General features: G+C 40.8%; 1 protein-coding gene across 1 annotated transcript in view; it reads left to right on the top strand.

Moving 5' to 3' along the window:
* Positions 1-5,176: 5,176 nt before the first annotated feature.
* Positions 5,177-23,008, top strand: part of RNF217 (ring finger protein 217) — a 139,707-nt gene continuing 121,875 nt past the window's right edge. The window contains exon 1 of the mRNA XM_082729979.1: positions 5,177-6,187. Coding sequence (XP_082586105.1) covers positions 5,321-6,187 — 867 coding nt within the window. The 5' untranslated portion in view covers positions 5,177-5,320. The remainder of the gene's footprint in view (positions 6,188-23,008) is intronic.

Raw genomic sequence — 23,008 nt, 5'->3', positions numbered from 1 at the left:
AGTTTTGTAAGCATGTCCCATTGTCTAAACAAATCTCAGTATTACCCTTTACTTCTTCCAGGGAAGAGATTTCCTCCTGCTAAGAAAATCTCTGCTCTTCAGAACTAGAAGTGTTGCTTTGTACAAGTGCATCTTCAGCTCTGTTACTTTGATGCTTGATTATCCTTTCGTTTGAACAAAATTATTTCCTTCACTGTGAATTACCTAGCAACGATGGTACTGGGAGAGAGAGATTTATCTTGCTCTTGCTTACTGAACCAATGAAGAATTCCAGTCTTGGGGCCAGGGAGGAGCCAGGCTGTAAATTTTTCTGACTTCTGCTATAAACAAAGCCTGTCAGGAGAATGCTGTGACTTGATACCCTTTTTAGAAAGAGAAGCTGGCGGACAGAGAGAACCTGCCTCTCTATTCATGTCACTGTGTGCCTTGGGAAGAGGAGATTGGGGATTTCTAAATGCAGAGCCTGGGCTGACATCTTTTTGGTAAACCAGAGCCATAATAGTGGAAAGTTTGAGTTGCCTTAAAACCGCAAGGTCTTGGTGTTTCTTCAGTGTGGCGGGAACTGGTTCTCTGTCCAGGAAGGGTCAAGTTTATACTGTTAGTGGACCTCTTTTTGTCTTAATTTAAAGAGTTTCCACAGTGTGGGTTGAGAGATGGGATTTTCTTGGCACCGTACTCATTTGGGAATGAGTTTGTGCACTCAAATAAATGAATCTGTGTTTTGGAAACGAGAGATTGGTATTATGGATTTAGAAGTATTAATTATTACTGAGTCTGTCTCTGAACATTTTTAGACCACTGTTGTCCCTGGAAGAGGCAAAGAGGAAATTCAAAAATAAGACGAGGAAAGGAAGCTGTCAGAACCATAACTTCAGGAATAGAGAATCATATCAATGTAGTGCTGAATTGTAAACATCCAAAGGGGAATCCACAGTTAATATTTGATCTCACCCCTTTTTATTTAAAATAATGTACTCATTAATTAAAAAGCAAGATGTTATTTACAGCATTTTGAATTTTAAAAAATCTCCTTAGAATGGTTAGGAGAATAGACCCTCATGCCTCACTATTGATGGAATTATAAATTGGTGCTAAGTTTCTGTGGTAATATGCGCCAAGAGCCCCCTCCGAAAAAATCTACTCTTTTCTGCAGCAATTTAATTTTTAGGACTTTATGTTATGGTGTATTAGGAATGTTATAAAGGTTACATGTTAGTATAAATAAGAAATATTAACATATATTAAATGTTGTATATCTTTTAAAGATTTTTGAAAGATTTATTTACTTATTTGAGAGAGAGAGAGAGAGAGTTTGTGACCAGGGGGAGGGGCCGCGGAGGAGGGTTAATTACATGGACAATATCCAGGGACACCTGGGTGGCTCAGTGGGTTAAGCATCTGCCTTCAGCTCAGGTCAATGATCCCACGGTCCTGGGATCAAGCTCCACATAGGGATCCTTGCTCAGCAGGGAGCCTGCTTCTCCCACTGCCTGCCATTCTCTCTGCTTGTGCTCTCTCTCTCTCTCTGACAAATAAAAAAATAAAGTCCTAAAAAAAAAAAAGAAAGAAAATATTCAGAATATATTACTAAGTTTAAAAAGGCAGAAAAAAAAAAGAATTTATCATTTAATATATTTTTACACACACAGATGCTATCACTAGAACAAAATATCTCAATATGGTAAAGTAGTGTAAGTAGCTATTTTGGGTAATAATAACTAAAGTTCTTCCCCTCATTTCTTCCTGCCTGCCCTCCCTTCCTTCTCCCTTCCTTTTTTCTTTCCTCCCTTTCCTCCTTTCCTCACCTCCTTGTCGTCCTCTTTATTCTTGGTTTCCTCTATATTCCAAGCATTTAGGCTTTTATTTTGTAAGTTGAAGGAATACACTGTTTTATTTTATTTTTAACTTTATCTTATAAAAGCCTACTATTTGGATTTAGGGAATTAAGGTGGAAAAAGAAAGGGGAAAAAATTGAGTCCCTTTCTTTTCTTCTTGATGCCTTTTCCTTTAATGTTGCAGTTTCTCTTCCTCCATGGATGAAGAAGGGAGAACAGGAATGGGAGGACAAAATTTCCACTGTGTCTTTCAGAAGCAGACCTAGAAGAGAATTCCATTCTGTTCCTTTGCCTTCAGGAAATGAATCTTTTCTTAAGATTTATTTATTTATTCAAGAGAGATTGTGCATGGTGTTGGGCGTAGAGGGAGAGGGAGAGTCTTAAGCAGACTCCACGCTGAGTGTGGAGCCCAGCGGGGAGGTGGGCTCAATCACAGGACCCTGAGATCACCATCTGAGCCAAAATCAAGAGTTGGATGCTTAAATGACTGTGTCACCCAAGTGCCCCAGGAAATGAATTCGCTTTTAAAATTAAATGATTTGTGTTTCTTTTTGCCTGTTCGGATAGTTGAAAGACTGGCAGAAAAACAAGTCTGGCATTTGCTGTATAATTCCTTTACGGTATTTAAATGTTATGCATTTCTTCTCCACAACAGACATGAAGAAATTAGTTTTACCTTGAATGTGTAAAATTAAAATGATTCACCTTTTCTTATATCTCATAACATTTTTCTAATAAGTTAATAAACCTAGGCTTTTTAATGTTCAAATTAATGTCTGAATAAAAATCCTTAAGGGCACTAAAAATAAGTCATGTTTAAAGGCCAGAGTAAGAAAAGTAATAACTATCTAAGCCAGCTAACTAGGTTAATTCTCAAACTTGACATTGTCTCCCAATGCTGGTCTTGATTTTAAGGAAGGTGCCTAGCTCACTGACAATTAGAAAATACTGAGTGTTCAAACTGGTAGTGGCAAATCGTGCTTATGTTGTACTAACAGCTATAAACAGCCTGATGTGGAGCAGATGGTCTGGGTTTTGAGAATATGAAGCTTGTGGTAGATAAGTGAAATTTATGCTGTGGCAAGTATATTTTCAACCAATCCTTTTTAAAAAGTGAATCCTGTCATCACAATCATTATAGGTGCTTCAAGCATTTCATTTCAGGGGAAAATGATGGTCTGACCGAAATTTTAACTTTGCATTTTAACTCATTTTCATGCTGCCAGGGTCCCAGACTGAACACCAGCGAGGCTGAGCCCAGGATTTAGGCAAGTCTGAGTCTGTCTGGAGGGTGACTGAAGTCATGGCAAGGAGAAGGGCTGAGAGTTTTGGGGAGTCTTCAGGATTTCTAACAGCGACTTCTAGTTGGTTCAGTGGCAAGGAAAGCTACCATCAGTGAATGGAAGCTTGGGGGGATAAGGACCAAGGTGGTGGGCACTGCAAGAACAAGTGCTTTGAACACCTATGACAAACATGCATCAGGATGGGGGTCCCAAAACTATGTGAGGACCTTAAGGCATTTGATCCTATAGACGTTGTGGATTTATACATTTTTGTATGCATTATTGTTACTGTAGTCTTACTTTTAGCCTGCTGTCACCTGGAAAGCACAGATTACTTTTATATCTCTTTTGAAATAATAGAGGAATAGTTATAAGATGGCAAACACCAAAAGCACAATACATGTAGGCTTCTTGTCCCTGTCTTTAGAACATTAAACAGTAAAGGTATCATTTGGAGAAAATAGCAGTTAATAGGAAACTAATTAGCTAAAATGAGCGAAGAAAAAAAAAAAAAAGCCCTTGAATAGCATTTATTCTTCCAAATAACAATTCTTCATTCTTGGGTCAGACTGTTAAACGAGGTGGCATTTCGACTGATTGATTGGATTCATCCCTCTAGGGTGCAACTGAGTGTCAGACACAAAGGATAGAAATGTGCTTGGATGTTGGGCTGCTTTCTTGAAGTATTGCATAGTTAGCTGCCTTTCTAGCATTTGTAACTGATTTGGAAAATATTTTAGAACAAACCAATAACAACTTCAAGATAAAATAATGCTACACACTTCACAACTCCTTCCTATTATATGAATGTGTAAATTGAATTCGCTTTCAAGATGCAAAAACAAGGGTTGGCTTCCCCAAAATGTTTTCATTGGCTTTAGGGAACTAAAACAGACCAGTCTGGGTGACTAATACTTCCTGTAAAATAAAGATAGATTAACACATAATTAAATTCTGGCTCAAATGTAATTGTTGTCTTGGAAACAGTTTGGAGGATAAATACGGTTATGCTAATGTGACTAACTCCTCATGATTCCCACCAATGATCTAGTTTATTAATTAGGCCAGGCCATCTTACTACCTCCTGTTATCTATTTTGTATTATTTAAAGGGTTAAAAAAAAAAAAAAGTTCCTAAGAGAACCACTTAAGAGGAGGGAACAAGATAAATCTTAAATTAGCTAAATCAGACTTCAAAAGCGCTCCAGTTGAAGGAGTAGGTTAAAAGCACGTTTGGCTTATTTGTGAGTTCCAAAGATCCTTCCTACCCCCAAAGGCAGAAAACAGAGTTAGTACATGCAACACTTTTAACGAACAATTCCTGGCGTTATTTCTTTGAACTCCCTCTCTGGAGAATTTAAAATTCGATGGATCCAAGAGAAGCCACAATCTTAAGTGGCCCGTGTTTTCTAGTTTCTGCTCTGAGTATACGGTGATTCTGTACGAAGTTCTACTTGGTGCGTAGCCTGAAGGGTTTTGTTGAGGTCCAGTGTGAACTCCGGGCGCGAGAGCGCATCTCGGCTCTTAGATCACACCCACTCGGGTGTGCGTGTGAGTGCGCGGGTGTCTGCGCGCGTGTGTACGTGTGGGGAGGTGTGCGCCAAGGGGGTGGGGTGAGGGGCAGCGAGGAGGGCTCTAGGTGAAGCAGGAGCAGAGGGAGGTCGCCTGCTCCGGCCTCTCCCCCAGGGGCCGCCGTGGCTCGCTCGCGCTCCGGCTGCACCTCCCGGTGCGCGCCGCGGCGGCGCCACAGGCCCCTGGACCCTTCGACCAGCGCCCTCCGGCCGCCCGTCCCGCGCGGCCCGCAGCTGGGACCCGCGATGGCGCGGAATTGACGGCCGCCTTCCTTCCCCGGACCCTCTGCCCCGCCCGGAGGCACGCGGGGGCCACGGCACCGCCCCGACCTGCATGAGGGGCGGGCGCGCCGGCGCCCGGAGCGAGCGGCCCTCGGCGCCCCAGAGGCGGTCCCCGCCCGCGCCGGAGGACGAGGAGGAGGAGCAGCGGAGCGGGCCGGGCTCTCCGCCTGCCGCGGCCCGGGAGCACGGGCTCCCCGGAGGGAGCTCGGGGAGTCCCAGCCCCGGAGGAGGGACCCGGAAGCAGAAGCGGAGCCGCGAATCGAGCCGAGCCGCTGCCCCCGCTGCCCGCCGGCGCCGGGTGGGGGTCCCGGCGGCTGGATGGGCAGCGGCGGCGCGGGCCGCGGGCGGCGATGGGCGAGGAGCAGAGCACGGTGAGCGGCGGCGGGCCCCAAGAGGCGCGGGCCCCCGCTGGCGGCGCTACGGGCCACCCCGAGCCCCCGAGGCCGCGGGGGGACAGCGCCGGGGAGTCCGGGCCGCACGCCGCCTCGGCGGAGCCGAGCGGCGGTGGCTGCGGAAGCGACTCGGGCTGCGCGGACACGAGCGCCCCGGAGCCCGAGAAGAGCCGGTGGGGCCCGGACGGGAGGTGGAGCCGAGTGCCGGGGCAGCCCGCGGGACTGACACTTACCGGGCCCCTCAACCCCCAGACTTTGCAACAGCGGCTGGAAGAGGAGGAAGCTGGGGACCGAAACGAGGGAGGGGATGAACTGCGGGACGCGCCCCCAGGCGAGGAGCGGGAGCCCAGGACCCGCGTCGGGGCCGCGGACGGACTGGTCCTGGACGTGCTGGGTCAGCGGCGCCCAGTCCCCGGCAAGAGACAAGTTTTTTGCTCGGTGTTCTGCGTGGAGAATGACCTGCCCGAGGCCCCCACCGCGGAGCAGCTCTCGCCGCCCGCGTCTTCACCTCGGGCTCCGCCGGTGACGAACGCTCCCAGCACCCCCTCCTCTTTCCCCAGCCCCCGGCTGTCCCTCCCCACAGACCCTCTGACCCCCGACGGCGGCAGCATCGAGCTGGAGTTCTACCTGGCGCCCGAGCCGTTCTCCGTGCCCAGCCTGTTGGGAGCTCCACCCTACTCTGACCTGGGTGGGGTAGGGGATCCCTACGTGCCCCTCATGGTGCTGATGTGCCGGGTGTGCCTGGAAGACAAACCCATCAAGCCCTTGCCCTGCTGCAAGAAGGCCGTGTGTGAGGAGTGCCTCAAAGTCTACCTGAGCTCCCAGGTAACTTTCCCCCTTCTGTCCCTTCTTCTGCCCCCCTGGTTCAGCGTTTCAAATGCCTGCTCCCAGCTCACAGGAAGAGGTGATGGGACAGCCTTATCAAGGACCACTGTCAGACAGCGTCTCACATTCTCGTAGTTGTTTGTCGTTGTAATATTATTTGTGTTGACCTCACTGTTTCACTTAACTGGAATCTAACTCTGCATGAGCTTCGGGCTTCAGTGGAGGGAACCGGCTACAATGTATTGTCCTCTGCTGCTTTCTTTGACTAAACTGCAAGCAAGAGCTCAAGCAAGAGGGCAATGAGAGTGCCTCGTGGGCCTGGTCTTCCAGAAACTAACAAATGGTGGGCACCAAATACCGTAAATACCTATCGAGTGGGTGAAGAGAAAGGTTGGAATTAATATTTCAGGTCCCTGAGGACTGAATTTTTAGTTTTGCTCTATTTATATATTCCAGAAAAGTTTTATTTATGTTTTCGTTCATTCACTTATTCATTCATTCATTTATTCACTCCTTGGCCCTTGCCCACTTAGCAGTTTACTTATTCTGCTGTAAAGCTGAAGTGCTTTTCCTCACCGAAGTTTTATGCCAGCACAGTACTTTATTTCTTTAAGAGGGGACAAAACAGAGCAAAACAAAGCAAAGCAAGGCTAAGAGGTTTAGCAAAAAAAGCCCTGGTGGAACTTTCTTCTTCGGCTCCCTATTGGAAAGCTTGTTTTTTTTTCTTGGAAAGCTTAAGAGTGCAACAGAGCAGCTTTCCTTCACTGATGGTGAATGAGTTCTTCCAGCAGTGTGCAGTTTGTTTTGTTTCTGTGAGTGTTGTGCACAATCTGGAATGCCCTTTGATCCCCTGTTTGACTGTCGTAGGCCTAGTCGTCTTTCAAAACCCTGGCTGTTCAGATGCCAGCTTTTTTCCGTGAAGTCTTACCTCACCCTTCAGGCCACTGCTTCTATACTTTAAAAATACTCCTGTGTGTCTTGGATTCACAGAAGTTGCTCCTTATGTATGTGTTTGTTTTGCCAGACAGTGTGGTTGGGGTTTGATAGTTTTCTGTCGAGTCCCTTTCCCGTTAAGAGTGTTTAATAACATTGGCTCAAGTGAACGGAACAGGATGCCACACGGTGCAGTTCTTCTGTGTTTGGTGGGTAATCTGTGCTGGTGTCTAGACTGAAAGTGTGTGCTCTGCCCAACCAGAAATGCAAAGGGCAACTTGGACAGAATGGAATGTTACACAAACACTAACTTGGCCAAGATGGTTGAGATTATCCAAACGCCTGTAAGAGACTGATGTCTCTTTTATGGTTTATCCACAAACAGATACTTAAAACTGGAGGAATGTCTGCTCTCATTGTGGTAGTTTCTATGACATCACCGGCAAACAGATGTTGGTGCCATCCATGTGCAGATCCCTGTGGTGGGATTCATACATTCCCAAAATATGGGCCCTGCTCCCAGGAAGTGACTGGGAGAACAGATGTGTACACAGGAACGATACAAGGTAGTGTATAATGAGATGTGATGTAAACAAGTCACAATCCTTAAAGGCTAGATACAAATTCAGTGGGTTTAGAAGTTCAAGGGAGGTAGTCCTATGGGTTGGGGTATTCTGCATTGCAGTTTGATTTCCTGAATTAAGGTAAGCCCTTTCCCCAAAGCAGATTAAGTTAGTTTTAGGAAGTCAATTATTTGGATCTCTAGGAGAAGAGAAGGAATGGGGAGTGGAAGGGTGGCAGGGTGCATGCAGTGTCGTATCATACAGAACCACTAAAAACTTCCTCAGAACTGGATCTGAAGCTTGTCTGTAGTAATTATGACGGCATGAATATACCACAGTATTGGACAGAACTTTCAGTGAAGAAAAAACATACTTTATTTAAAATAATAAATAAGAAAATTATGAGTCAGGCAGGCCAGGCATACTTCTACCTCAGGGCTCTTGTATTTGTTGTTCCTGGTGCCTGGAATATCCCCCTAGAGACCTTTCCCTTTGCTTGCTCACTCCTCCCCCTTCTCTCTTTCAGATCTCTATGCAAATGTCATCCAAATGGCCTTCACTGGCCACTCCTTTTAAAGTGTAGCCTTACTCCACACTCTGATCTCCTGTTCTACTTTTTATTTTCTTCATAGCGTTAACCCACTTGGTTATACTTGGTTATACATTAAAAAAATTTATCTCCCCGGAGAGGAATTTTCACAGGATTTGTTCACTGCTGTATCTTTAGCACCTAGAATGCTGTTGGACATAGAACATAGAACATAGAGCATAGATGCTCAATTAATAGTTATTGAATTTAGGAAGACCTGAGGGACAAGTAAGGTAACCATGGCCAGAAAGTGGTATTCTGCTTGGGCACTAAATTCTACTCTGAGCTTCTTAGGTTTAAGACAAAAGACAAAGTCTTACAGCGGAAAGAAAGAATAGGTCAGCTAAGTTTGCTATTAAACTTAGAATTAAAGATTTTTTTTAGACAAACTTTTAGTTTAAATGAAAATGGCTTTTTTTTTTTTCCCAGTTAGTTAAATAATGTAGGCCTGTGGTTGTAATATTTCTGGTCTACGTTAATTCTTTTTTTTTTTTTTTTAAGATTTTATTTATTATTTATTTGACAGAGAGAGATCACAAGTAGGCAGAGAGGCAGACAGAGAGAGAAGGAAGCAGGCTCCCTGCTGAGCAGAGAGCCCGATGCGGGACTCGATCCCAGGACCCTGAGATCATGACCTGAGCCGAAGGCAGCGGCTTAACCCACTGAGCCACCCAGGCACCCTGGTCTACGTTAATTCAAAAGGTGTGTGTTTCCATGTCACTTAACCTCTCTTCTGCCTTAATTTCCTCATCAGTGAAATAGAGTCTCAGACCATGATCTCCAATGACATACCAGCTCTAAATCAAAACAAAATCAAACTACAGAGTTGTTTTGTTGCCTTCCTGAGTCAGTTCAAAAGGGCACAGTGAGTGCTTTCTTTCTCATTTTATAAGCTTTCTTGGGTTTGACAGACTAAAATCTATGAAGCCTGAACTTGCACTGCTCTTAAGACCTTTTAAGATAAAATGACGTATTTGAAAGAAAAAGTTATTAGTGACATTTTCCACCATTTTTTGAATTTGTGTCAAATATCACATTGTTTAACATCATTAAAGAAAATGAAGGAGAGCCTCTATTGGGCATTTTATATAAACATTAAAAATTCATACTAAATGTGAGTTGGGATATGGCCTGGTTAAATTAACGTTCTTCTAAAAGGAGATGCTGGGTTCTTTGCAGGAAGGTACAAGCTTGGAAGGTAAGAACACGGATTTTCAGATGATGTCTTATTTCCTTGAGCCACCATGGGCTCAATATGTAACAAGGGCCGATGAGTATATGTGGTCACTATTTCAGTACTGAAAAAGTAGATTAAGCCGTGACTTAAATACTTACATACTGTGATTTAGAAATAATAGCCTTATTTTTCAAAACATAATTCTTCTCCCACCACCACCATGATAGGCTGCAGGAAACCCCCTTAGTGGAATGACTTTACCGTGCAGTAATACACCATCCACTTTTCACTTGCCATGGTGAAGGGCTAAATGGCTAAATTATCATCTTTGGCACGACATAGGTGTTGACTCAGAAGCTCGAGAGCACCATGACCTAGTGGAAGCTACATTAGTTTATATTGCCTGTATATATTGTCAATATATACCTTTTAGAAATATTTCCCTGTGACCTCTGGTGAGAGCACAGAGTCCCAGGGACGTCTGCAGTCTCCTGCAGGTCACTGAGCTCTTGTAAATGTTGACTTCTCAGCTGGTTTGGCCTCTGCATCATCTTCTTAAGAGGAAAGATTGTTGCCTTCTTTGTCTCAGAGAATGATATTGTGCTTTTTCAAAAATCCTCCATTGATATCTTTGCCTTGTGATTTGGGTTATAGACAGGAAAATCTGCTATAATATGAAGTATTAATATTTAGCTCTTTAGATAAAGGAGAGAATTGGGCATCCTAAGGACTGTCTCAAGGTACCAGCTGTCGTGGCTTTCATCACTCAGCTTCAAAGGGCTCCCAATTGGCAGATGTATTTGAGTTGGAATGTATACACCTGTCAGATGAGTATTAATAGAGACAAGCAACACATTTCTTCTACAGATTGTGAACAAAACAGCTGCTAGATGGTGATGTCTTAAAATGGCAGTCTACTATAGTCACCCTAGAATCAGTGACCTAAGGGTGACATCTTATGTATCCTATTATTAAACTCTGAGTCATGCAGACCTTTACGGGTACAAGTGTAACCTACTTTTTTCCCTTTAAATCTTAAATCAGCCTGTATATTTTTAGAAAGTAACGTGCTCAAGATGGCGTTAGAACACAGCAACCTTCACAAAGGTGAATTTACAGATCCTGTCACACCAAGTGCGATTTTGATAGTCCTGAACATGGGAAGAATAATGAGACTGAAATCTGTTAAATGTTACACATTTGAAAAGTGAGGGTTAGGGCCTGTGTCAGCCTAGGCTTTTGTGCGCAGAATTTGCTTGTGTGTGCTCACAGGTAGATTTGAAGGGTGCGGTAACATTCGCTTTCACAAGTCTCTGACTCAAGCCCTCATTTCACTCTTCTGTCTCTTTAATAATGTCTCTCATAACATCTTCATTTCTCTTTAATAGTCTCTTTTTTTCTCTTACCTCTCAAAATCTGACTTTAACTGACATCTGCTTTCTGCAGAGGAATCTCCTATTAAGGGCTGTGCTGCACGCCAGTGGGACCTGGTCCGTGGGCCGCCTGGCTTTTTCCCTTCCCGCTTCTTCCAGCTGTTTGCAGACGGGGCTGTGAGGATTGCGCCATTGTACTCCACGGCCCGAGATCTCAAATGACATGACACATAGTACTACTTACCCAAGGCATCAGCTGAAACCTTTAGAGTGGGGCTATTTTCTTTTCCTTTCTAGAGAAGAGCTCAGCATTTATAGGAAGGCTCTTCTTTACTCTTGATGTGAGAGAGAGAAAAAGAAGAGCATTAGGACTTAAGCTCCCAGCTTCTTATTATAAGTCTGTCGTGGGCACTGCCGACAGACACCTGAGTGGTAATTTCTTATAATTAATGTATTCATGTATTAGTGTACCCTTTATGCATATAACAAACATCTCCTGGGTACCAGTAGGCCAAGAACCATGAGATACTCTATAAATGCATTAAATTTCCTTAAGGAGCCATCTTAAAGCCTTTTAAATAATGCTCAGTGTTTTTTCTCAGCTTTATTTGGTGGTAAGCTTTGAAGTTGCCAGACAACTGTGGGTCCCTTTTTCTCTTCTTACTTTTTGGGGAGGATTTTATTAAACCAATTTGGGAATACCAGCTTACCATACAGTAAACACATTATAATTCCTCCTATTATGTTTAATCCAGAGTATTAAATTCACCCATTATTTATTTCTTAATATACATATTTCTTAATATACATATTTCACCCATTATTTATTTCTAAGTGTTGGAAATAGAATATTGTTAAATAGCTTGCTCCTTCCAAAATATGTTACCTTTACTTTAAAGAAAACATAATTTTCCTAAGTTTGTTTTGGAACATTCATGACATTATGGCAGATCTTCAAGTTTATAATATTTTTAAAGTTCATTTAATTTTTTCAAATTCACTTTGTCATATGATTTTCATATGATAAACTAAATGAACCTTCCTAAATCAAATTATTAAATTTTATTTATTTATTATAATTATTGATTTTAATTTAATAAAATTATTGAATTTAATAAAATTATTTATTAAATCATTAAATCAATTTTTAAAATAAAGTTTTTAAAATAAAAATTCAGTGTCTATAGGAAAATAATTCTCTTTCCACTTTATTTGCCTCATCAATTTTGGGATAATCTCCCTTGGCGTTTTTAAGTTTCCACAAATAACAAGAACAACCATTTATTGGACATCTATATTTTAAACACTTTATACATATTTTATTATTTAATTTTAATTCACTTATATATTAAATACTATATACCAAGCACTGTTGTAGGTTTTGGGGATTCACAGAACTAAAACAGAAAGTCCCTGGCTTCATGGGCTTTATATACTAGGGGGAGATAGAGAATAAAAGAAATAAATGACTTAGTATATTAAGAGTTAAGGGCTATGGAGAAAGAGACAATAGGAGGGTGAAAATAAATAGTGGGGAGAATGTTGTTCTTCATATATTTACAATGGGGGGGTAGTTGTCAGGGAGAGTTTTACAAGGTGACCTTTGAGTAGAGATCTTTATGATGGCAGAAAGGGAACAAATCATGAGGATATTTGAGGAACCAGTATAAAGTTCCAGAGACCAGCACATACTTGGGGGTGGTCCAAGAATGGGAAAGAGATCCATGTGGCTGAAGCATAGGGAATGAGATGGGGGGTGATAAGAAGAAAACAGCAGAAGCTGGTCAGAGAAGGCTTTAGGACCATAGAGAATTTGCGTTTCCTTTGAGTGAGATAAGGCACTGTAAGATTTTTGAGCTAACGAGATATAATTCAACCTTTAAAAGAGATTTACTATGACTCTTGTAGGGAATATACTATAGGAGTCAAGAATGGAAGTTAAAAAGGCAGAATACTATGGCAGTAATACAACATTCAGAGTAGGGTGATAGAGGTGAATATGACTTGAGCTGGTTGAATTTTGAATATACTGTGAAAATAGAGCTGACAGAATTTGCTGATGATTGAGTGTGGGATAAGAGAAAAGGAGCCAAAGATGACTCAGGTTTTGAGGGAAAGCAATTAGAAGAATGGGGTTGCCATTTAATATGATGAGGAATACGGTAGGAGGACTAGATTTAGGGAGAATCAGGAGTTCGTGCGAAGTTTGAATAGCTGTTGAGACATTCATGTGGGGTGTTGAGTAGGTATTTGGCGTCTGGTATTCAGAAGAGAGATCTGAACAAAAGATACACAGTTGAACACTTGGGGCATGTAGATGGTATTTAAAGCCATGAGACTAGATGAGTTCACCTGGGGAATGATAGTAGCTAGAGAAGGAGGGCTGAGTCTGGGTACAAGACTAATATGGAACCTCAGACATGTGAAGGAACCAGGAAGGAGTCTAAAAGGAAGTGGGCCAGTTAGGCAAGAAGAGAACCAAGGTAGAATGGTTACCCAGAAGCAAACCAATATGGTGTTTTAAAAAGGAAGGAGTAATCATCTTTGTCTAATGCTTCTGGTAATTTCAGCAGGATGAGGGTTGAAATTGACCATCGATTTCCCCAACAAGGAGGTTATTTGCCACCATGAACAGTACTGTTTTCGTTGGTGCTAGTGGGGTTGGCTTTCTGATTAGAGTGGGTTTGAGAAAATAGGAATAGCTCCATTTCTATGGTGCAGATAGTGGAATGCTATACAGTCAAACTCAAGGTTGGAGAGATTGAATAACTTAAATCACATATCTGAGAAGTGGTGGAAGTGGGATTTAAATTCAGGTCCATTTGGCTCTGACACCCACGACTTTTTTACATTGTTTACATTTATTAAATAAAATAAATTTATTTTATTTTTCCTTTATATTTATATCTGTATTGTGTAAAATCACAAGACTTCTAGTCCAAAAAGGAGAAGAAACTTAATTACATGTTTTGAGGAAGTAGAGGACTCTTGCCCAGGTCCAGAGGTGGATTGCTACCAAATCCAGCCTCATATTCGTGTAAGAAAATCAAGAGAAATTGAGTTAAGAAAAGCTATAATTTGACTTAATGTCAAGTTTTTTGTTTGTTTGTTTTAAGAATTTATTGATTTGACAGAGAGGGAGAGAGAGCACAAGCAGGAGAAGCATCAGAGGGAGAGAGGGAAGCAGGCTCCCTCCTCAGCAGGGAACCCCATGTGGGACTCCATCCCAGGACCCAGAGATCATGACCTGAGCCGAAGGCAGAGTCTTAACCCACTGAGCCACCCAGGTGCCCCGTACTGTCAAGTTTTAATGGCAACATAGTCACCTGTTTTCTTCCTAACACCCTGGTCATTCCTTTTGTTTCCATTTGCGCTTTCTCTTGTATTACTATCTTCTAACACTGGTGTCTGCCTTGTCCTATCCTACCCTTTCTCATCCACTCTTCAGTAACACCTCTGTGCTCTTGACTTTCAAATCTTTCTCGCTAGCCCGGATCACTGTCTCAGCATTAGCATCATATCGCCACTTCTCTCCTGCATGGTTCCACTTGCATGTCCCACCCACAGCCACCTTAAACTTCTCAAAACTACATCTCCCTTTTCTCATCTTCCTTCCTGCACCCCTGAAGCCCTGCTCTTCCTTTGGGATTCCTCTTTGCCATCAGTTGTACCTGGGTCAGAAACTTGGCAGTCATCCTTGAGTTCTTCCTCTCTGGTACCTCTCACACTTAATTAATCATCAAGTCCTCACAATTTTACATTCTAACAATAATTTTATCCTTTTTCCTACTTTTTCCCATTTCTCCTGACATTTTCCTGATGAGGCCTCCACCTCTTCTGATCTGGATTCCAGAAGCAGCTTCTCGCTTGGTTCCAGTGCTTCAATCTTGACTGTTTCCGACCCATTCCCCACTGTATAGGCAAAGAGTTGATTAGATGCTCTATTGGTCTTGACATTCCTCTTGTTAGTCTTTCACTGTCTGCCTCTTGCTTTTGGAATAGAATCTAGACAGAGTTTCCAGGTGCCTGAGTGAGCAAACTCTTGCTTACCCCTGCCCCCTAAGCCTACACCCATGTAAAACTTCTTTTTGTTCCTTAAACTCTCTGTGATTCTCTTAATCATGAACTTTACCTTTACTGACATGAGATTCTGTCTTAGGGGGATCTGCTTTTTCTCCTTATTCCCCCAATTCATTCACACTTACTGATTCTTCTAGTCTCAGCTTAGACATCTCTTCCTTTGGGAATTCTTCCAGACTTTTTATATCTGGATTAAACACTCTTTCAGTATTTCACAACCTTCTGTACTATGGTAAGATTCTTATTTCACTGTATTTAAATTGCCCATTTCCTGCTCTGTGTTCCATTAGGCTGTAAAGCTTGGTGTATGAAGAGACAGTCTTTTTGCTGATTAGTTTCTTAGCTCTTGGCATGATGGAGGCATGAAATGAAGATCTGTGGTGCGGACTTACTTATTTACTCCATAAATAATTAATACACTGGAGGCTGGTGTTGTCAATATATGAAATATTGCAATGGATAGCTAAAATGATATTTTAAAATGAGAGTCTCGATGTTTCATTCTCTTGGATAAAACCCGGAAGCCCTTCCTTCCCACTGGATCTTTACATCTTCTCTGTAAAGATCCCAGTTCATAACACTGCTGCGGAGGTTTGGGCTCCGCTCTGCTCCCTAGTGCCTTCTCCCTTCCGGCTCTCTTCTCCCTTTCCCTCGGTGGGTGAGTTAGTTTCTCCTTGTCCTTCAGAGCTCAGCCTTCCTTAAGTCTTCAGACTTAATCAGTTTGCCCTTAATGTTTTTAGAGTCCTTTTCCCTCTGCTGCCATTGTATTTTTATAAAAAAAAAAACCCTTTTGTAATTGCATGTGTAGTAAGTGATGATTTGATGTTTGGTTAATTTTCGGCCCCCAACGCCCCTATTCTTTAAGCTGTGTTTACAACTAGCACTTAGCACATAGCCCAGGAGAGAGTAGGTGCTCAATAAATATTTGCTAAACAGCTGAGTGAATGATTGGAAGTAAATTATAGTATGTGTAGGTTGGTGGAAAAATAGTGTACATACTTGAACCCTTGATACCCAAGATACCCTTGGTATCTTGTTCCATGGTGTATTTAAACTTGGAGTGTAATGGAATGCTGTGGCCTGAGTCTATCCTGGCAACCCATCTAGCAGAGAGGCACTTCCTGAATTATAAAACCTATTCCGGTTCCTGGGTCCCCTGTGTAACAGATTTCTCCAGAATCTAGGGACTGAAGACAACCATTTTATTTTGACCATGACATATCATGAGAAATTTGGGAAGGGCTCAGCTGGTCAGTTCACACTTGGGGTTTCTCATGTGGTCAGATGTCAGCTCACTCACGTGGCTGGCTCTGAACCTGGCCGTAGTCAGAGAGCTCAGCTGGGGCTGTCAACAAGAGCGGCTACACACCACCTTGCTAGCGTACTCAACTCGGGCAGCAGGCTGCTGACACGGAGGCTGGCATCCCCTGGAGCCAGCGTCTCAAGACAGCCAGGTGTAAGCTGCATGATCTTTCCTGTGCTAACTCTGGACGTCACTCAGTGTCATTTGGCAAAGCAGTCACAGGCCTGCCTTGATTTAAGGGGAAAGAATTTAGACCCAAGCTTTTTTTGTGCAAGTGTCAAAGAATTTGGGGCCACATTTTTAAACCATCACACTGCTTCAGACAAAAATCAAACATGTTGTTAATTTAGGTAGTAAATCTTTTAAACCTGAATTTTATTTTTTTAAAAATATAATGTCTTATCATTCATTTCATTAAATATTTCCAACTCATGTCATTAATTTGATTAATATGTCTTGGTGTTGTGTCTTCATGCTTTATTCTTGAATAATTGAATAATAAAGCTTTATGTAGTTTTAAGCAAAACTTGTGTAGAAGCCAGTCTCCTTTAAAATTAAATATTTTAGGGGTGCCTGCATGGCTCAGTGGGTTAAAGCCTCTGCCTTTGGCTCAGGTCATGATCCCAGGGTCCTCAGATCAAGCTGTCTGCTCAGAGGGGAGCCTGCTCCCCCCCCCCCTTCCACCGCCTGCCTCTCTGCCTACTTGTGATCTCTGTCTGTCAACTAAATAAATAAAATATTTTTTAAAAAAATAATAAAATTAAATATTTTAGATAATTCCATTGTAACGGAACTATCTCATGGTAGGATCAGCTTCTAGTTATTCTGATTATTAATACCCCAGTTAAAATTATTCTGTATAATATAACTTCCCCTCCGTTATATAAAAATTTTAGCTTCAGCACTGGTTAAATTAGTATTTGAAAAGGTTAAGTGTAAAAACAATTGATGTAACATATTTTTTTGTAATCAGGCTCTTCCTATACAAATAAATATTATTTCTAATGACACTTTAGAATTGACCACCCTAGTTCATCTTTTTTTTTTTTAAGAATTTATTTATGTATTTGACACAGAGAGAGAGCACAAGGAGGGGGAGAGGCAGAGGAAGAGGGAGAAGCAGCCTCCCCGCTGAGCTGACGGTGGGGCTCTATTTCAGGACCCCAGTATCATGACCTGAGCTGAAGGCAGACGCTTAACCAGCTGAGCCACCTGGATGGCCCCCTAATTAATCTTTGTTAAATTGTCCCGCTGTTGGATATTTATTGTTTGTGATATTTATTGTTTGATTAGGTAGTTTTATTATTTGGTTAATGATTTCTAAATTTCTAGTAGCATATATATTTTCTCAGAAATCTCTTCTGGATTAAGGATCTGCATACCCTGAAACAGAGGGGTTAGATAGCTTTTGTGATGGACCTCCCTCCTCCCCTCCCCCAGCTCAGGTAACTAAATTCTGGGTTTATTCATTCATGTGAATGACTAATCCCTTTTTAAATCTTCCTAAGCTATTTGCCTCAATAATATTCTCTACTGTAAGATTCAGAGGCTAATTATAGGCTACCTAGCAAATTACTTCCCTTTTTGTGGTGTTGATTCTTGCCTTATTTCCTCACATGATTATGGACCATACTCAGTGTTCCTGAAGCTCATTAGCTCTGAGTTGTATGTGGCAAGTTAAATCACTGCAGCCTTTTCCTCTGATTGCTTAACAATTTAAAACAGCAGGTAAAATAAAACACTTGCTCATAATATTTCACCAGCATTTTGTTTCCTTTGACAATAGCATTTTTTTCTTCGGATGTTCCCTGTTTGGTTAATTAGTTCATGTCTAAGTTGAACTATAGGATTAAATCAGAAGTGATTTTGATATGGCCTGATCTTAGTACACCTCTTTTATGTAAACATCTGACCTTGGCAAGGAAAGTGAATTTCTTCATATAGTTTTTTACAGGGTAGGTTTTGTTTTGTTTTTTAAAATTTTCCAGCCAGAGATGCCCATGGTGGGAAATGACAGGTGCAATCCCAAGAGTTCTCATTTAATCCTGCTTTTAACTAGTTTTACCCTTAACTTCAGTGTTTATTTTCTTATGTTATCATTTTTCCTCCTTGTGGTTGTTAAAGATGCACTTTGAAAAGAATAGGCTTCTAAAAATAAAAATACTCTATGTCCAGTGTGTGGGTCCTTTATGGTAAAATTGCATGTGTGTGTGTGAAGGTCTCAAGGTTGTTTCTTGATGTATCATTAGAGGATTATTTGCTGATCTTGATTTGTAAAAATCTAAGTATAGTCATTTACAGGTAAATTCATGTGTTTCAGGTATAGTTTGAATCAACCAAAATAGATATCCCTTGGATTTACCTTTTTAGTTGTTAGTTTTTAATGCCACCTGATGAGTCATTGAGGCTTTACCCTTAAGATGAAGGGAGAGCTTTGGGGCACCTGGGTGGCTCAGGCAGTTAAGTGTCTGCCTTCAGCTCAGGTCATGATCCCAGGGTGCTGGGATTGATCTGCATTGGGCTCCCTGCTTAGTGGGGTGACGGCTCCTCCTCCTCCTCCCTATTCCTGCTCTCTCTCTCTCGCTACCTCTGTCTCTTTCTCAAATAAGTAAATAAAATGTTAAAAAAAAAAAGATGAAGAGAGAGCTTAGAAGGAATGCTGGGAAAGAAAACGAAAGAATAATAGTTTATCCACGTTTTTTTCAGATTTCAGGATTTTTGAAAAATATTATTTGTTCAGATATGTTTTTCTTTCTTTAAAAAGTATATCTACAAACTTTAAAAACTTGGAAACAATTTTTTATACTGGTTAAAAATCATTCAAATGAATTGTTTCAGAGATTTTAACCCATTTGTTTAGAAATCTATCATTTTCTGATTAGTTGTAAGAACAGTTAATTGTTATTACAGAAACTATAAATCTATTAGCTGAATTTCAACACCATTTTTTGTGTAATTGGTAGATGAGACACAAAACTTAGTATAATGCTTTATTAAGTATGGGCAGCTGCACTTTTTTGCATCTCTATACTGGTGTGGAGATGTTTTCTCAGTTCTGACAGTCTTTAAGACAAGGTATCAAAACAAATTGAACACAGACCTTAGAGCAACAGTATCACCAAATGCTGAATGAAGATTTTTAAAAGAAGGAAATCTAGTCCTAACATATTCCTTTCACAATTATTAATATTTTATATTGTTGATAGTAAGATGTTTTATATCATTAACTAAAAAAAAATAAACAGAATGAAGATAATAAAAAATTCATTTGGAACTTTTAGATTATGTTGTTCAAATACCCTTTTGGCTTGTTATAATCTAAATGGATTGGACAGAGCCCTGTTGGTTTGCTCAGGGTGCTAATGAGGCCAAGACCAAGCAGACAACCTACTCACAGGCTGCCTAATGCTGTGCTGATCTGTGCCATAAACTACCTTAGCTTTGCACAGTCGTGTCATGAATTGACTGCTTCTGAACATAAGACTGGTGGAAACAAGGTGGAAGAATTACTATTTATGTCATTACCACCTCTGGAAAAACAAATTAAAGCACATGTTCTAGTAGATAATCAGTGAGTTACAGAGATGTTTACATTGAGAAGTCTCTTCCACTGGCCAAGACTTTCACTGTGCTCAAGCTATAAAGATCTGTTCTCTAGTATTCAGTTGGGTTTAAGGGAATCAAAGGGGAGGAGGAAGCTGGAGTACTCTTACTCTACGAAAAGTATTTATAGAATATTTGCTTAGTGCTATGCTAATCACTATGCGAAGTGACAGTGTATCCCCGTAAGTAGTCTGTGATCTGTTCTTTGTGGCAAGTTTAGAAATTTAATAGGTGAAAAATAAGCTCTCTAGGCAAAGATCAAGGAATGTTTATGACTAAATCGTGTGATGTTGATTGTTGACTTAAGTGGTTATAGGAGGAGAAAGCTGTGCTTATGGGAGTACAAAAAGCTTGAACTTGGCCATTGTTTAAAAAATAGTTTCTGAGGCATGGGGAAAGGAGAAGAAGGTTAGGGGTAGGGCATCTCTCCAAGTAAGGTGGAGTGAGCAAGCACACCTATACACTCAGAAGAACCCTACAGAAATAAAGAGGGCGTGCAAGGCACCACAGCTAGAGAGAGAAGCTCCGATGGATAGTATGGCAAAGAAGGTGGAGAAATGAGAGCTGAATGATGAGCAGCGTCGGCAGCACAAAGACCTCAGCCTAGAGCTGAGCGCCATGGACAGATGGTCCCAGCATCCTCCTCTTTCAAGAACAGGGAGCCAAGGGGAGCCTGGTTAGAAATGGCTCACAGAGGTGGATGCCGACTAGATCACGTAGAGTTCTATTGCCCTGCTCTGGAATTAGTGTGTTATTCCAAGTATGTTGGTAAGTCACTGGACCATTTGGTAGAACTGCAAAATGACAATTAATGTTTTAAAACATTCTGGCTTCTATGTGGAGAACGAGTTGTGTTTGAGGGGTAGGATGGCAAGAAGAGCAGTAGGGAGGTGGATGGGAGGCAAATGCAGTAGTCCAGAGCAGGGATGACAGTGGTTTGAACAAGTGCGCCAACATTGGAGGAGATGGTTCTGTCTCCTGTCCTACCACTTTTCAGGGTTGCTCTCACAAGGTTTGGGAGAGCATTGCCTTTGGCACAATGAAATGTCATGCCTGTCCTTGCAGCCTTTTATTCAGAAGCCCCAATATGTACAACTCCATGCATCAGCTACAGTCTTTATGTTTCAAGCAGCATTAACCTCTGTGCAACTTGATTCCTTCTCACATTTTACCTGTCTTGGATGGATTTGTTTGTGTGTTTGGTTGGTTGGTCTTAATTGTTTGGTTCTGTAGACACCATGTAAAAAGTGACCCATCAAAGAATATGAAAATGTCTCTTGAACAGGTGTCCATAGTTGTTATTTTACTGATTGTTAGAATCAATTTATCAAGGAAATTGAGTTGTCCTCTGCTAATTTTTTGTACTTTTCCCTTCTTAGTCTTTCCTCAATTTGTTTGCTTTCATCATTATTTAAAACAAATAGGAACTCATTACCCCACTTTCCTACAGATCATAGAGACCTTACTGGTCAACCTTCAATTCTAAGAAGAAGTTATTAGAATTCTGTGGTCGTTCTACTTAGGTCTTGTCCTTACTTTTTATAAATTGTTTTTGAATGACTGTCATGTGCTTCCTCAGTCTATTCCTATCTTACTATGCAGGCTCATTTCTTCTAATTCTTGTTTTCGTAACAGTGTTGTTCTCTTTCGGTGTCAGTTCCACTTCCTCTACCTTTAATGGGAAAGGGCCAGGGTCAGGGCTTACCCATGCAATGGCTGTTTTATTTTGATTGTGGCTGTCCTTTTCCTTGTTTTTAGTAAGAGTACACTGAGAAAGCAATGACTTAAACAAAGATTTGCTTGTTGATTTTATGCCGAATATCTGAGTTCCCCTCTGCCTATACTTTCATTTGTTTATTTCAGAGCATCCTGAAGTGTTTACTATAATGACACTCTACTATTGATTGTAAAACCAGAAATATTTCAGTTGAAGTAAAAAGATGTCGATGTGATTTTATTTAAGAATATGAGAAAACCTCAACTATTTATCTTTAAAATAGATTCGATTTCTTTTGTGTACTGGTTACCAGGATTTTAGAAGAATATAAACCCTATACATTTGTATCATGATGACAGTTTTTTCAGTTGTCTTTCCATTAACTCTATCCACTGGATAAAAGTAATTTATGAGGTAATAGTCTTCACTAAATTTAAAATATTTTCAAATTAGATAGGGTAAATAGTCATAGTGGGTGGTGTGTAGGAGTTCTTTAATGTTTATAAAACAATTTGAGGAAAAAGTAAAGTAATTTAAAGATTAGACTTTATATTTTATGTTTAGAGTATTCAGTAAGTTTATAATGCTTTATTTCAATTCTTTGAAAAAAATTTAACTATTTCCCCCCTGTATTAATCTTCAAGAATCAAATCACTTCAAAGTAAATTCAGTATTTTTCTTCCATAACTAGGAAAGGGATTTGGTTTTTGGATCTCAACACTTTTTTTCTCAGAAGTACGCATTTTATTGAAAAATAGAAACTAGTTCATAAGGTAATACAAAATATTTTTCAATGTTTGTTTTACTTTATTGACATTTTAATATTTTCTATTGCAAAAATGTGGTCAATCCCCATTTTATGGGAAAAAACCCCATAGTCTAAACCCCATCCTCAACCATCCAAAAAAGTATTCCTGCATTGCATTTTGTATAAATAACACATTTATGTAATAATTTATAGCCATTATCATCTTGTAGACTATTTATCGCTAATAATGTATTATATATGATGCTATGGTAGGTCCTACCTGAAAACAAACAATTGCCTTATGTATCTACACTCTAAAACCTTTAAAAATTTTCTATATGATACACAAACACTTGTTTCCCAAGTTACCTTGGATATATCATTGATATATTTATATAGGAAAAAATTAAGTTGATACCATTATAGCATGTGAAAGTAATCTACTCAGTTTACTCAGTTTCTGATAAGAATGGAAATGGGTTTGCATTACTCAGTTGTTATCTTTGGATAAGACTGAAGAACTGTGAAGGGAAGTCATTCATCTTTCCTTGGCTAGCAGGTTGCTGTCTTTGAGAAAAGGGAAGAAGTAGATGTAACTGTCACACAGGTCTACTTTTTTAGAGTACTTTGTTTTAAAGGAAGAAAGAAAAAAGTGCTTTTTGTATATTTCCTGTTCACCAGTTCAGCCTGCCTATTCCTCCCAAATAGGAGTTCTTTACTTGGTAATCTTACCAA

The sequence above is a fragment of the Mustela nivalis genome (assembly GCF_964662115.1).
Source record: "Mustela nivalis genome assembly, chromosome: 5".
NCBI classification, from domain to species: domain Eukaryota; kingdom Metazoa; phylum Chordata; class Mammalia; order Carnivora; family Mustelidae; genus Mustela; species Mustela nivalis.
Note: the sequence above shows the minus strand (reverse complement) of the source record. Positions and strands in the feature narration are given on the sequence as shown.